At 41.1% G+C, this 15,116-nt stretch overlaps 1 protein-coding gene across 2 annotated transcripts in view; it reads left to right on the plus strand.

Moving 5' to 3' along the window:
* The window catches only part of CC2D1B (coiled-coil and C2 domain containing 1B), a 74,147-nt gene that overhangs the window by 31,579 nt on the left and 27,452 nt on the right, over positions 1-15,116 (plus strand). For both annotated transcript variants that reach the window (XM_082265313.1, XM_082265314.1), the window contains exons 7-15: positions 1,218-1,461; positions 3,170-3,279; positions 3,465-3,540; positions 3,626-3,694; positions 4,600-4,724; positions 7,793-7,865; positions 10,230-10,354; positions 14,069-14,219; positions 14,322-14,494. In XM_082265313.1, the coding sequence (XP_082121439.1) occupies positions 1,218-1,461; positions 3,170-3,279; positions 3,465-3,540; positions 3,626-3,694; positions 4,600-4,724; positions 7,793-7,865; positions 10,230-10,354; positions 14,069-14,219; positions 14,322-14,494 (1,146 nt within the window). The remainder of the gene's footprint in view (positions 1-1,217; positions 1,462-3,169; positions 3,280-3,464; positions 3,541-3,625; positions 3,695-4,599; positions 4,725-7,792; positions 7,866-10,229; positions 10,355-14,068; positions 14,220-14,321; positions 14,495-15,116) is intronic.

Below are 15,116 nucleotides of genomic sequence, written 5' to 3' on the forward strand. Positions count from 1 at the left end.
TAGGAGAGCCGTTTTAACCTACTAAGTCTTGTGTCGTGTAGTTTTTAACCCTCAAGTCAGTTTATTTTAGTGGTAATCATTACCGCCAGAAGGGTTAGTGAACTGGAAGCTCTTTCTGTTAGAGCTCAGACAGATCCGGCTTTTTTACCAAAAGTGGCCTTGAAGTTTCACAGAGACCAAGAAATCGTTTTACCAACTTTCTGTTCAAATCCTGTGAGTGAACATAAGAGTTACTATCATAAGTTAAATGTTAGGTGTGTCCTTCAGTACATGAATCATACAAAGGAATTGAGGAAGTCTGATTCCTTCTTTGTTCTATTTTCTGGCTCTAGTAAGGGTTCTAAAGCCTCCAAGAGTTCTTTAGCCGGATGGCTTAGGTTAGCCATTAGCCAGGCCTGTGTTTCAAGCGGGAAGGAGGTCCCGGTGGGTATCAGGGCACATTCCACTAAGGCTGTGGCGACTTCCCAGGTGGAGAGAGCTGGTGCTACCCTAGAGCAGATCTGTCGGGCAGCTACCTGGTCACGTTTTGTGACCTTCACCAAGCACTACAGGCTGGACCTGTTGTCCACTAAAGATCAAGCTTTTGGGCGCAAATACCTTCAATCAGTGGTCCCACCCTAGTGATAAGTATTCGCTTATCCTCTCAGAAGTGGCTGTCCTGAAGGAAGAGGAGGGAAAAACAGAGTTACTCTTACCGATAACATCTTTTCCTGGAGTCTTTCAGGACAGCACCATTACCCACCTGAAGAAGTTCTGGACATAAGACGGTCAGAAGAATGGAGGTTGGTATGATATGTCTTTGTGTCTCCCCAGCTGGCCGTAGGTACTCTTGGAGAACTGAAGGGCATCGGCTGACAGGGTGTTTAAACCTACATGGTTGAGGCAGTGTTTCCTGAGAAGGGGGGAGCCAAGGTCTCTCAGAGGTGATTGTCCTGAAAGGCTCCTGGAAAAGACATTTCCGATATGAGGAATGCTTTACGTGACTAATTGCTGTAGTCAATATGAGGAATGCTTTACGTGACTAATTGCTGTAGTCAATGTATAAAAAAAAATGCTTTACCATTTTAATTCACAGAAACTGTTGTGCAGTCACATAACTGAACATCAAAAGGACATAAAACAGAGACTGAGCTATGAATATGATTAATTGGTTTGCGCTGTTCCTATATTAGATACTATATTATCAATTTAGATATTTCTGTCTCCTAATCTTACAGACACTGGAATCTATGTTAAAAGCTGCTAAACAAGGCAAACCTGTGAATGAGGAGGAGATGCCACCAGCAGTGGCCAGTGGGAAACCTGCAGCAGATCCACTCCTCACTATCACTGTACAGGAACTAGATGAGGCTCCAGCTTTAACTAAACCTTCAGAAACCAATAGCAGCCAAAGCCAACCTGTGGCTGTAGAGGTACCAGTTACTGCCAGTGAGGAGCCAGCTGTCACACAAGAAGAAGCAGGTGAGGGATTTGAAACCCATGTCAACAAAATCCAGCTGTCCTTATTTATGAAAGTTGTAATCTTGAGGTTTCCGTGTATCGTTTTCACGCTGTAAAGGTAGAATGAAGCAGGTGTGACGTCACCTGGAATATTGTGTGTCGCATTTAGGGAAGCCCATTCATTTGGGCGGGTTGCCCTACACGTGAAAAACCGCACAAAAAGTGCAATAAACTTTTTTTATTTTGTTTTTTTGTTTTTAAATTGGGCCACACAAAAACTAGCTGTAGTCATGAGGCACAAATGGATTTGGCTCATTCAGGGAATGTAAGGGCTCTTTTACACCAGCAGAGTTGTGTGATGTACCCAACACGTGCTGCAGTGCATAACCTTGCCAATGAAAGAAAAAAAAGAAAGCAATGTGATGCATAGTAACAGCACATCGCAGCACAACGTGTGTTAAAACGCATGCCAGCATGCATTTGTGTGAATGGGCCCCAAAGAATGTTTTTTCTTGCTTTGAGACACGTGCATCACACAGTGACTGGAGTTGGGACTTGTTTATACTCTCATGTAAGATCCTTTAGTTGTTCATCTCCGGGGCACAGTGTAGAAGTCTTTTGTAAATTTTGCTTTCCAGAGATGCAATTTTAGATTCTACACCCTTTCTTTCTGCTGCTGTATTTGTAATACGTTCTGCACCATGCAGAACTTAGCAGACATTCTTTACCTCAACAGGTTTGAAATGAATTCAGGAACATAATTAGACCACAGTGTTCCAGATTACAATGTGGCTCAATCAGAAAGCACAGTGTGGGAATCTTTTCAGCACTTTTATCTGTTCAGCAATGTTTTCTGCAAAATGTCCGAATGGAAATATGTTGCTTATTTCTGTTAGTTTTACTATTAGAGGCTAAGTTCACCTTTTACAGAAACTGGCTCCTGCAGTCAAGGGGCCCCAGTAGTTGTACAGTGCGCTTTGTTGAGATATATTTAGGTGACAGAAGCAGCCTACAGGTAAATATTTATATTTACCTGTAGGCTGCTTCTGTCGCTTCGCCAAAATACTATATGGTTTACATCCGTATGTCCTGACCTAATTGCCAGACACAGCAGCAATGCTAGGGGCAAGTGTCAATGGCTGCTATGACCTGCAAATAACCCAGGACATAAGGATATAAACTACTGGGGCCTCTTGTCTGCATGGGCCAGTTTCTGTGAAAGGTAGACTTAGCTTTTAAAGGATAAGTTCACTTCGGAACAAGTTACATGTTCCACCCATTTTTGGGTGGAACGTGCAACATGTTCCAGCATTGGCACCCTCTTCCCCCCAATTCCCCCCTTCCTGTGACAGCGGACAGGAGATCTTCTCCCTGCACCTGCTGTCACAATTGAAAACAGTGGGGCTGTGTGGGATTTCCTGTGAATGAAAAGACTACAAGTACTGTTCTCTATCACAGCTGACAGCTTGTAGTTCTCAATGATTTGCAAAGGAACTGGTGAGTGCTCTCATGGTTCATTGATCTTCCAGCTCTCAAGTAAGTGCCTGTCGGTACAAGGTACTGGCAGACAGCTTACCTGGGAGTCTGCAAGAGCTGGACATTTCTCTGCAGGCGCCATAGTAAAATAATAAATTTACCTGCAAAAAATATGCATTTATTATTTTTTTTAAAACGTAAACTTCGCCTTTAGGAATCATTGACAATCTAACGCTATCTATTGAAACTGCAGAGAGGAAGACCCTACTCATGACAAGGCACAATGAGTACAAGATGGCGGCTCTTCGGGCCAAACAGAGAGGAGACATTGAGAAGGCCAAAGAGTACATGAAGATTTGCAAGGTGTGAAAGTTTTTTAAATGGCCTTTTTGTCTTTTTAATTAAGGCCTGTGGATATGATTTACATTTGAATTTGAAGTCCTCAAAGTGAAATTAATTGTCATAACATTTACTATATGAAAAGTGTATCACTATTTCTATTCATAGAATGTGTATTCTTTTTACCAAATTTTTTTCTCTACTTTCAGAAATTCAGCTCTGTTCTAGAAGCAATTGAGTGCGGACAGCCTGTTGATCTTAGTCAGATGCCTCCTCCCCCTAATGGTAGGTAGAAGCAATTACAGTACACATGCTAAGAATGAACTTCTATATGGGTTTCAAGAAGATTTTTATTTTTATTTTTCTCTAGACCAAGAAGTGCAAACCTCAGAACAGGGCACACCGGAACCCCAAGAGCCCAGCCCTGCCACCAGACAAGGTGAGTGATGTCAGAATTCAGCGTGTGCATTGTTGTATTCAATTTAACTTAAAACTGTGTGCTAAAAATCATATTTGCATGCCAGCAACTGTTCTCCTATCTTCACAGTGAGGGAAATAATCCTTTTACTTCACACTGCAACACGATGGAACATAAGCCAAGTCAGGTTTTAAATTCTCTGAAGATTCTGATTATGGCGATCTGATGATCCCTCTCTGCCTGATCCCCCTCAGTGAGAATTTTTACAGCCAACATACACTTAAGTTAGCCTTATATGGGCAATTTGTAATCAAATTTGATGACTTTTGATTCAGTGGGAATCAGAATCTGATCAATAGTGATTACCAAAAAGTAAGCGATCTACCACCTATGAGTTCAGTTGACAATTCAAATTCAGTTGATTGTGAAATCAAAAATGGGCTTGTTGTGTTGATCAAATGCATCTGTCAATCTAAAAAATTATAATTGTGATCAAATTTAGATGGAGTCAAAAACAGGGGAAAAAAACTGCGTCCATCTAATCCAAAGTGATCAGATTTTGCTGCCGCATTTCATCAGTTATTTATATTCGGTCTCTTTGCAGTCAATCAAAACTGTATTATGCCTGATTACTTCATGATTTGGGCAAAATACAGTATATGATCGAAGGTTCTATCATTCAATCACATTGCTTTGTGTATGGTCAGCTTTACAGCGTACCATTATTGGACATTTTTGATCAGTGAATCCTTGAGAAGAATTTGGTCAGACAATTGGTATTGTCTGTGGTAACCAATCAGATTCTGCTGTTCATTCTTCTGTATAATAAAAGAAAGATTTTATTACAAACCTAGTGTGACAATTTATCTATTGGGCCCAGTGCTAAACTATTGAATTCCTTAAGCTGTTCCTTGTCTGCTCTCCAGAAGCTCCTGCTGTTACGGTGTTGCAAGCCCTGGAGCAAAGGATGGATCGCTACAAATCTGCAGCACAGCAAGCCAAAGCCAATGGAGACGATAGGAAGGCCAGAATGCATGAGAGAATTGTCAAGGTATGAGGATAGAACAACTCGTTTTAAGGGCCAGTTCACACCAGAATGCATTTCCTGCACTGTATTCAGAATGCACTGCACTTGCGAACTGCGGGTGTCAGTGTTACCACAGCTTAAACACTGGTCGCAATCACAGAACATTTGCCTGCACAGGACTGAATGGGTACAGAAGCCACTTGCCGACCACAATACGTAAATATACGTTGCAGTTTTCAAGTGGTTTACCGGGATTATGGCTGAAGCCATAACCCCGGTATTTTATTTTTAATTTTTTTCCAGCCTTCGACCGGCTTTCTTATGGAAGCGGTCTAAGCGCCTCATTAGCCGCTCAATCGCTTTCAGAAGCAGGGGTAGGGGACCCCTCTCATGCCACTCGACAGTGTTTCTCAGGCTTACTGTTTTTACCAGCGTGACCGAGAAATGATCTGATGGTGCGACTGGCTTGGCATAGAGCCAAACAGAAACCAGATTGTCTCTGATCGCTTCTATGGCCTTGGAAGACTGGAGCTATGTCATGACATCACTTCCGGTCTAAGGCAGAAGTAAACACATAATTTTTTTTTTTTTTTAAGCAATAGTAAAAATTACTGAGGTAATCCAACACCCTGTTATTACTGAGGTAATCCAACATCTTCTCATTACTGAGGTAATCCAACATCTTCTCATTACTGAGGTAATCCAACACCCTGTCATTACTGAGGTAATCCAACACCCTGTCATTACTGAGGTAATCCAACACCCTGTCATTACTGAGGTAATCCAACCTCTCTCATTACTGAGGTAATCCAACCTCGCTCATTACTGAGGTAATCCAACCTCGCTCATTACTGAGGTAATCCAACCTCTCTCATTACTGAGGTAATCCAACCTCGCTCATTACTGAGGTAATCCAACAGCCTATTATTACTGAGGTAATCCAACACCCTGTCATTACTGAGGTAATCCAACACCCTGTCATTACTGAGGTAATCCGACACCCTGTCATTACTGAGGTAATCCAACACCCTGTCATTACTGAGGTAATCCAACCTCTCTCATTACTGAGGTAATCCAACACCCTGTCATTACTGAGGTAATCCAACCTCTCTCATTACTGAGGTAATCCAACAGCCTATTATTACTGAGGTAATCCAACACCCTCTCATTACTGAGGTAATCCAACAGTTTATTATTACTAAGGTAATCCAACACCCTCTCCTTACTGGGGTAATCCAACACCCTCTCCTTACTGGGGTAATCCAACACCCTCTCCTTACTGGGGTAATCCAACACCCTCTCCTTACTGGGGTTATCCAACACCCTCTCCTTACTGGGGTAATCCAACACCCTCTCCTTACTGGGGTAATCCAACACCCTCTCCTTACTGGGGTAATCCAACACCCTCTCCTTACTGGGGTAATCCAACACCCTCTCCTTACTGGGGTAATCCAACACCCTCTCCTTACTGGGGTAATCCAACACCCTCTCCTTACTGGGGTAATCCAACACCCTCTACTTACTGAGGTAATCCAACAGCCTATTATTACTGAGGTAATCCAACAGCCTCTCCTTACTGAGGTAATTCGAAACTCTCATTAGTCTGAGGTAATCCAACTCGGCTTTTTTTCATCCAGGGTGCCTTTGCAAAATTGTCTACAAATTGCTCCATATTGCCTAAAAATTGTGTATAGGCAGCTTGCTATGGTGGCACAAGAGTAATGATGGGGGGGACCCCAGAGGTGGAGGTTCAGGGCCACTCTGTGCAATACCATTGCACAGAGCAGATAAGTATAACATGTTTGTTATTCAATTTAAAAAAAAAATGATACTTTACATCCACTTTAAGGACTTGTTTATACGGGCGTACTACTGTGTTCACTTGTGCACACTGTCTGTCACCTGCGCGGATGTCAAATTGGAGCAGCATCAGTATCTGTGTAGCCACTGTGTCCCAATTAATAGGAATGGGCCTGCACAGGGATGTACAGCCTGAAACTAAATTTCAGAGAAAATATTTTTATTATGCATGCAAAGCCCTGGGAATGGTAAATATTGATTACCTTGATGCTGTTGGAGGGATTTCTATGCCTAGGAGAGCATTTCAAGAAAAGGGCGGAGCTGTTGTCACTGAGACAGGAAGACAGACAATAAATTTAATCTTAAAGATATTGTTGAAAAAAGTGTCTTCCCCCCCACTGGGGACTTATCTTATCACCTCATGTCTCTACAGGAAATTAGGGAATTCTCCCTCATAAGTACACTGACAGTACAAACCATACAAAAGTTTAATTCCTTACACATTATGTCCTAAAAAAAAGTCTGGAGTTGTGCTTTTAAAGTGGTTCCAAAGTTTACATGCATTAGGGTAAAAAACCTTCTGTGCTTGAGAATTCCCCCCCCCCCCCCCTGCCTTATAGTTCCCTAAGCCGCCTCTTGAACCAGCGCTGTGCATTAGAGCATTAGCTCTCTCCCTCCCCACTGGGCAGATTCATAGCAGCGGGAGCCAATGGCTCCCGCTGCTGTCAATCAAACTCTGTGACAAGGGGGACAGGGCTGAGATAACACTGCCTGTGTCAATAGACGCAGATTGTGCAGGCTCTGGAGCGAGTCTGCACAAGTGCCCCCATAGAAAGCCGCTTTCTATGGGGGCACTCAGCAGGGGGAGGAGCCAGGAGTGCCAGCAGGGGACCCCAGAAGAGGAGGATCTGGGCTGCTTAGTGCAAAACCATTGCGCAGAGCATGCAAGTATGGCATTTTTTTGTTTTAATAAAACAAAATAAAAATATTTAAAGCTTTACAATCACTTTAATACAGAACCAAAAGCTTAATTTATTGTGTATGAAAACTGCTGTACAGGATAATTTGTCCCATGAACGAAGCCAAACTGATAAAAAAATAGCAACCTTTTGACAAATAATAGTTATTATTATCATTCCTTTATCTCTTATGCAGTGCTCAAACAATAGTGGTTGTGTTTTTATTAAAACTTTATCTTTCATAAAGGGAAAACTAAACAAAGTATCAGAAGCTAGGCAGAGCACACATGAATCTGTTCCTTGTTAAATGTAACCAAACTAATCTCTTTGCAGCAATATCAGGATGCCATACGGGCTTCCAAAGCTGGCAGATCAGTGAATCTGGCTGAGCTCCCAATTCCTCCAGGTAACAGATTACTTGTTTTGTTCTACATGTAAATTATATTAACTAGTTTCTCTTCACAGATTAACACTTCTGATTCCAGTTCTAGTTTTTATTTTTAATCCTTTAAAGCAGTCCTAGTTTCTAAAGCAAGACTGGCCATAGATGGTTGTTTTTTTATTAAAAAATAATGAACGGATTCTCCCATCCACACAGTCTAGGTGGTTGGAGGAATCTTCCCTGTTGTGCCATTGTATTCTGACAGCGGGACTCCTCCACTGCCAGAATACACTTATAAAGCCGCTAATTAACAAACTTTTTCCAACAGCCCTGTTCAGCAGAAGTCAACCAGGAGTGGTCATAGATAAATAAAAGTTTGGACGGTCCACACCGAACTGGCCTAATTTCAATTTATGTATGGGTAGCTTAAAACTTATCTTCCCAGGAGTGTCGATTTCCTGTTTTCCCACTGTGCCCTGTGGTTTCTTCTGCCAGCTGATGTGTAACTTCAGTATGCAGTAGTGACAAAGGGGCTTGGCTGGTAGAATCACAATTGACGTGTGAGACTTTACATGCTCTTTAGGCACCATTTTTTCTCCACTACTGCAGCGATCAGCAGCACAGGCAGCAGGAGAGGAGAGTATTTGCAAGGGTACTGAAAGTGGAACTTTAGTCAGAAATGAAGTCCTGCTAGATCACTTCATGCTGGCCTATTTTGCAGATATAGCTATGTAAAAAATTTAAAATAAGTACATATACTGTTTAAAATCCAGTAATACACTCTTTCACCCTGTTCTGCTCATGCTCAGTTGCTCTCCATTTTAGGCATTTTTAGGCACTGCTGAGTTTGTAGAGGCCAATCTGCTGACAGCCTTAAAGCAGAACAAAACCCTCCTGTCCACTAAAACCAAGGACGCTGCTTCGGTTTAAACTGCAACTGCCATGATGCTGCACATGTGATCAGTTTTGACACCAGCCATTTGATGGTTTTACAGTTTGGTTGAGGACACAAGCAAATGTGAAAATTAGAACTTTCAGTAATGTAACTGTTTTTTGAAACCACTAAATCGATGGGTTTAGTTCCACTTTATGATTTACTGCTGTCTTGGGGCTCTGGGCTTCAGCAAAATGTCAGCCTCCAGCAAAAAGCAAGTTGTTATGGGTCAAGTTCCGCTTTAAAGTTTTATTTTAGCCACATATCTTTACTCTTTTACCTGTAATATTGTCAGAGTAATTCTAATGACTAGTAGAGGTGTGGGTATAAAAATAAAAAGCTAGACAAAAATGACAGAGTTTTGGCAGGTAAAACAATAAAATATATGTATTTAGATTTTGTTGACAGCAGAAGTTAATTACAGTTGACTGCCTTCCTCTTATGTTGTTGCCATCTCAGCTATAAGACAGATGGCCCAGTGAATTACAGAGCAATAAGGCGATAGGTTCTTCTGTAGCATGGCATGGGTTCTCAAGGGACAATTTTGGACCAGTTCTCAAACTTTGAAGTAACATGGTAAATATATGTGTGCTTTCATATGTTATTCATATTTAGCATATGGTAGTACATGAAAAACAGCGTGGTCCATTTTTGCATTTTTATTTTCAGTGGCACTCGAACTCAAACACCTAGGAAGTGTACTTCATCACTTACATGTGAATTACTAGTGCGCTGTGGTGTGCTGTGTTGAGAAAAAAATAGTGCTTGTCAAGGTTTTGTGTGTTGTGGTGGTTTGGCAGCTCCTTCAAAATGAGAGGGCTGCTTAACCCAACGCCTTTCAATTCTTATTTGCTGCTTGTTAAAGACACATGTCACAAAAAAAAACAAAAGAAAAAAACATTATGCTGTTTTATGTGTTGTGGTGGTTTGGCTGCCCCTTCAAAATTATAGGGCTTGCTTACTGCAGTACATGTCAATGCATTAATACTGCACATTGAAGGCACATTTATTACCACACCATGTCATGAGAATGGGTCCGTATTGACACTTCAGCATTCCTTTTGTGAGGTTTTTACATGCATTGTAGTAAAGCAACCCATTCATAATAAATTGGCTGCTAATGAACTGTATCAGACAAAAAATAAACTCCCACTGCCCTTTTTTTGCATACGGTACATTGTGTTGTCTGTCATTTTTGCAATGGATAGCACCACCCTGAAAATGTACCCACTCTTTAAGTGGACCCGATAAGTGTGAATGGACCCTAAGAACTTAGAACCCTAAGATAGCACAAGTCACCAGCCTTCAGCTGATCTTTATTCTATCACATTCTCTCCTTTTTTGGAGTGAGAGAAACCATTTTATGATCTCAACCAACTTTTAGGGTCATTCTGCTTCAGCCTCTTTACCATGTAGAAAAACTTCCTGGGTTAAAGAATGTAAATTCCTTGTAGGGTTTCCTCCATTACCTGGCATGGAGAGCGCGGGAGATGTGGGCAGTGTGGAGAAAGCTTTGGAAGCTGCTCAGAAATTGGCACATGCTGGTGAGGATGATGGAGCTGAAGATGAAGAGGAGGAGGTAGGCAATTCTTCATTACTGAATCTCTAAATTATTCACACTAGTTACCCCTTAAATACTCTCCACTGATTTGACCCACACAGGGCTTTTATTGTTTGTTCTTTTGAGCTGTCTCATCCAGTAATAAAAACTGTACTATAACACACTGTTCAAATACCCATATGTTTACTGCTTTACCATCCAAAGTTAAAGGCAAGTCTTATGGCATGCACACCTGTGCTGGTGAGCTCCTTGCTCACTGGACAAGGTGGCGATGCAAATTTGTTGTCAGGTGAGCAGTAGGCGGTGACATAAGAAGTTGCATTGTTAAACTAGGAAGTAAGTTTGTTACCTGGCTGGTTCTGTGGCTTCTGTCTATGTAGACTGTGCTGTCAAAAATGCGAATTAAGATTACTAAACAGTTTACCACTTATAAAAGTGCAAAAAAATCAGTAAATGAACAGCACCAAAAAAATACAACTAATGTCCAATGTATCAGTAAGTCCCATTAAAAAGAATAGTTGCTTGAAAAACAAAAGGTAAGTGAACAGGTGCTGGTGCCATTAGTATCAGATAAAACACGTGAACACTTCCAGGTGACCCCACATGGATTTACACTCATCACAAATGATGGATGTTCTATTGCTAGATAGGACTCCACTTTTTTTTTTTTTTTGGGTTGTACCCACTGTGTATCTTTTCACCATCATGACCACTTACATGTACCAGGATGTTATTCCTTTCAATGCCATACACCGCCACTCAAAAAAACAGTGTCCAGAAAAAGCACAAAACAGCAAAATTTTAAACCATATAAAACCTTACAATTACATTGCACTCGCATGTATATGTGCCTAAGGACCGGCACCAGGTACATACAGCACTTATGGTTAAGATGGCTAGAGAGTAGTGTGGGGAGTCCTGCGCTGTCTAGGGAGAACGATTTAAAAGGGTTGGTGTAGATCCCAGATGCTGCTAGTACCAGAACTGGTAACCATACAGTGTCAAAATCATAAACAGGTGGGGGGTACTGCGCTTCTGGGTTGGTAGTGCATGAACTGTGCTCAGTATAAATGCCTGTCACAATGGATGAAGGGAACTATAACATGTGTGGGTGGTTTATATAAATAAGGTGCTATGTGTGAAAAATGCAAAATTAATCCGTACTCAAATAAATAATCTCACAGTGCTAAAATACAGACACGGCACTCTAAAAAGTATATAAATAATTAAGAGAATAGAAAACCACTTATAGTGCTGATAATGCAATAGTGACAGATAAAGTGCTCAGGTGCATATAAAATGTGAACAAATATATTAGGCAAAATTAAAGTGTCCTCTGTGCTCCACAAAAATACAGCAGTCTGGGTGAAATATAGTCCAAAATGGTTAAAGTAAGTGTTCAAGTGGGGGGAATTCCACAGGTGCTGCTCCTTCACCTAACACCGTGCTTAGGGTGGTGGGGTGCTTCTCCTCAACCCCTCTAAGTGTCCTAGCAGCTCACCTCAAGGTCTAAGGGTAAAGGCCTTATAGTTTATCCAGGGGGCTCCTCTCCAATCCTGTACCGTGCTCAAGACCTCCTGCTGGCCTTGCGCTCCAGGAAATGAATGTAACGTATTGGCTGGGGAACACTGCCTCAACTAGTTTCATCTGTAATTGAACATCTTCCTGAATGGTTTGTATGGTCTTTCCTAAATAATTTTATGGGGTCTTTTTTTCTTTTTTTAAGTAAATAACACGTTAGATTCTACCCATATCACACATCCAGCCATGCATCATGTGAAGGAGCTGTGGGACATATTTCATGGATTTCCTCATACACACATTGTTAGTCACAACAAGAACTGTGCCATATGACAGAAACATGAGTTTGAGTCTGTGAATATTGTGGATGTTGGCAAAAGAAAAACAAAAAAAGCGATTGCTTCATTAGTTCAGGAAGTGCGTTACACTGCAAGTCTCTGCTTTTCTCAGTTCTTTTTTTTCTACTTTTTTTCCAACATAACATTTTTACATTCTTTCTTCCACTTTTTGCTGCTTGCTACCATTTACTTTGCTTATAAGATCCTTATCTATAGCATTCCATTCACACAAATGCCATGCCAAACAAAAAATCCAACAGGATTTTGGAAAGGAGGGGGATGAAGAGATTTGCAGTGCTGGGGTTTTTGTCCGCTGTTTTTGTTTGTTTTTCACTATGGAAATGTGAAACTTGTATTTAGCAAGTCAAATGCGGGTCAGAAGGAGATCAACTGCACCTGTCAAAGAATTTTGAAAGATCCCAGAAACTTCTCAAATTGATACTTTAGACACAAGCCCAAAGCTCATAAACACAGGCCCTAAATCTGGCGCACATTTTTGGCCCTGGTGGAGTGGTGCATCATTTTTAAACCATTTCCTCTGAAAGCCACAGTCTTCAGTCTAACCTGTTTATCAGAAGATTTCCCTTAGATTTCTGTCGGAAAATCTTCAGCTTGATTGCACGGCACAGTGGCTCGAAGGGAGCTTTTCTGAGAACTTGTCAGCTTTGAGATCTTGCAAACTCCGTACAGGTAGTGCCGTGGTTGGGATTTGAATCGAAAACCAAGCTTGCTCTGGGGGCACTTGGCAGGATGGAGGGGACTGGAGCACCGGTGGGGGACAAGAGAAGAGGTGGATCGGGGCTGCTCTGTGCAAAACTATTGCACAGAGCAGGCAAGTATAACATGTTTATTTTTTTAATTGCCTATAATATTACAGGTGGTCCCCGGGTTACAAACATCCGACTTACAAAACAACTCCTACTTACAAACAGAGGGATACAACAGGAAGTGAGGAGAAATCTATCCCCTAGGAAGGGAAATTCGCTCCTGTAAGAGTTCTCATAGGAAAAAGGTGTCTCCACTGAAGCTTTATCACCAATCCTCGTTTCCACAAGAACCCAAAATTTTCAAAATTCAGTTGTCATAGGGACAGAAAGTGAGGTGAAATCTTCTGAACAGGGGTACAGACAGCAAAACAAATGGTACAGGGGTGTTAACCCTTCCCTATGCTATCCAAAAAACTTAAAAATGTATTCTTTTGGCTGGAGCTACACTTAAAAAATGTACCTGTTCCGACTTACAAGCAAATTCGACTTAAGAACAAACCTACAGTCCCTATCTTGTTTGTAACTAGGGGACCGCCTGCACTTTAATTTATTGATTCCTGTCATGAAGTTCATTATTCAGGCACTTTCTGTTCTAGGATGGTAATGATTTGTCTCCTAATTGTACACCTAATCTTATTGTACAGCTAATTTGTCTCCTAATTGTACACATTTGACACGGGCTTCTGAAAAAGACTACAAGTGGCTGTTTCATCACACACTGCGCAGGCATAGTCCATTGTTATTATCAGTGCCAGGAAATGTCTGAGAATTGTCATGTGGCCATCACTGGGATGCATTTACACAGGAAGTGACTACAAAGTGGCTACAGAAGAAAAGGACCATCAATAAGAAGTGAAAACAAATATTTCAATCAGAAAAATGGTAGCTGTTAATGACACACAGTGCTCATACAAAGTAAATGTCATTAAGGTTTAGATCTAATTTGCAGGTACTATATATATATATATATATATATATATATATATATATATATATATATATATATATATATATATATATATATATATATATATATATATATATGTGTTTACAGTTTAAAATGAACATGCAGCATTAAAACTTAGTTATGAATTCTCTTTTATTAGGGTGAACAGCCAGCAAAGAAACCTGTCCCACAAAAGCCCATCCAGATTGTCAAACCACAGGTGTCACCTAACCTTCCACAGCAAGATGAGGCACCCCTTAAAACCAAAGTAATTGAAACCACAGACCCCATTGGGGACTTTCCCCCTGCAGGTATGAAAATAAATCATATACTATACATGAGCTCTGGGATTCTATTGTGTTCTTGTCCCCACACAGCTGACTTTTGCCTGGTCATGTGATTTTTTTTTTCAGTACAAGAACAGCTGGAATTTCTGGAGAACCGCAGGAGACAGTACAGGAAAGCAGCACTCCAAGCTAAGCAAAAAAACGACCTGGCCCTTGCCAAAGAGCACATGGTAGTGGTCCGTACTATCCAAGCTTCTATCGATAAAGTCAAGAGCGGGACCCTTGTTGACATTGCCAAGGTTGGTGCATCAACAGACTTTAATTTCATCTGTTAACATAGCTTTTTTGTAGTGATTGAAATTAAACATGTGCTCTGAGAAATACAGTGCATCTGGAAAGTATTCACAGCGCTTCACTTTCTCCACATTTTGTTATGTTACAGCCTTATTCCTAAATGAATGAAATTCATTATTTTTCTCAAAATTCTACAAACAATACCCAAAAAGGGACAACGTGAAAGAAGTTAGTTTGAAATCTTTGCAAATTGATTAAAAATACAAAAAATCACATGTATGTAAGTATTCACAGCCTTTGCTTAATACTTTATTGAAGCACATTTGGCAGCAATTACAGCCTCAGGTCTTTTTGAGTATGATGCTACAAGTTTTGCACACTTATTTTTGGGCAGTTTCTCTCATTCTTCTTTGCAGGACCTCTCAAGCTCTATCAGGTTGGATGTGAAGTGTCGGTGCACAGCAATTTTCAGATCTCTCCAGGAATGTGCAATTGGGTTCAAGTCTGGGCTCTGGCTGGGCCACTCAAGGACATTCATAGTGTTGTCCTGTAGCCACTCCTTTGTTATCTTGGCTGTGTGCTTAGGGTTGTTTGCCTGTTAGCAGATGAACCTTCGCCCCAGTCTAA

Source organism: Pelophylax lessonae (genome assembly GCF_965119305.1).
Source record: "Pelophylax lessonae genome assembly, chromosome: 8".
Classification (NCBI taxonomy): domain Eukaryota; kingdom Metazoa; phylum Chordata; class Amphibia; order Anura; family Ranidae; genus Pelophylax; species Pelophylax lessonae.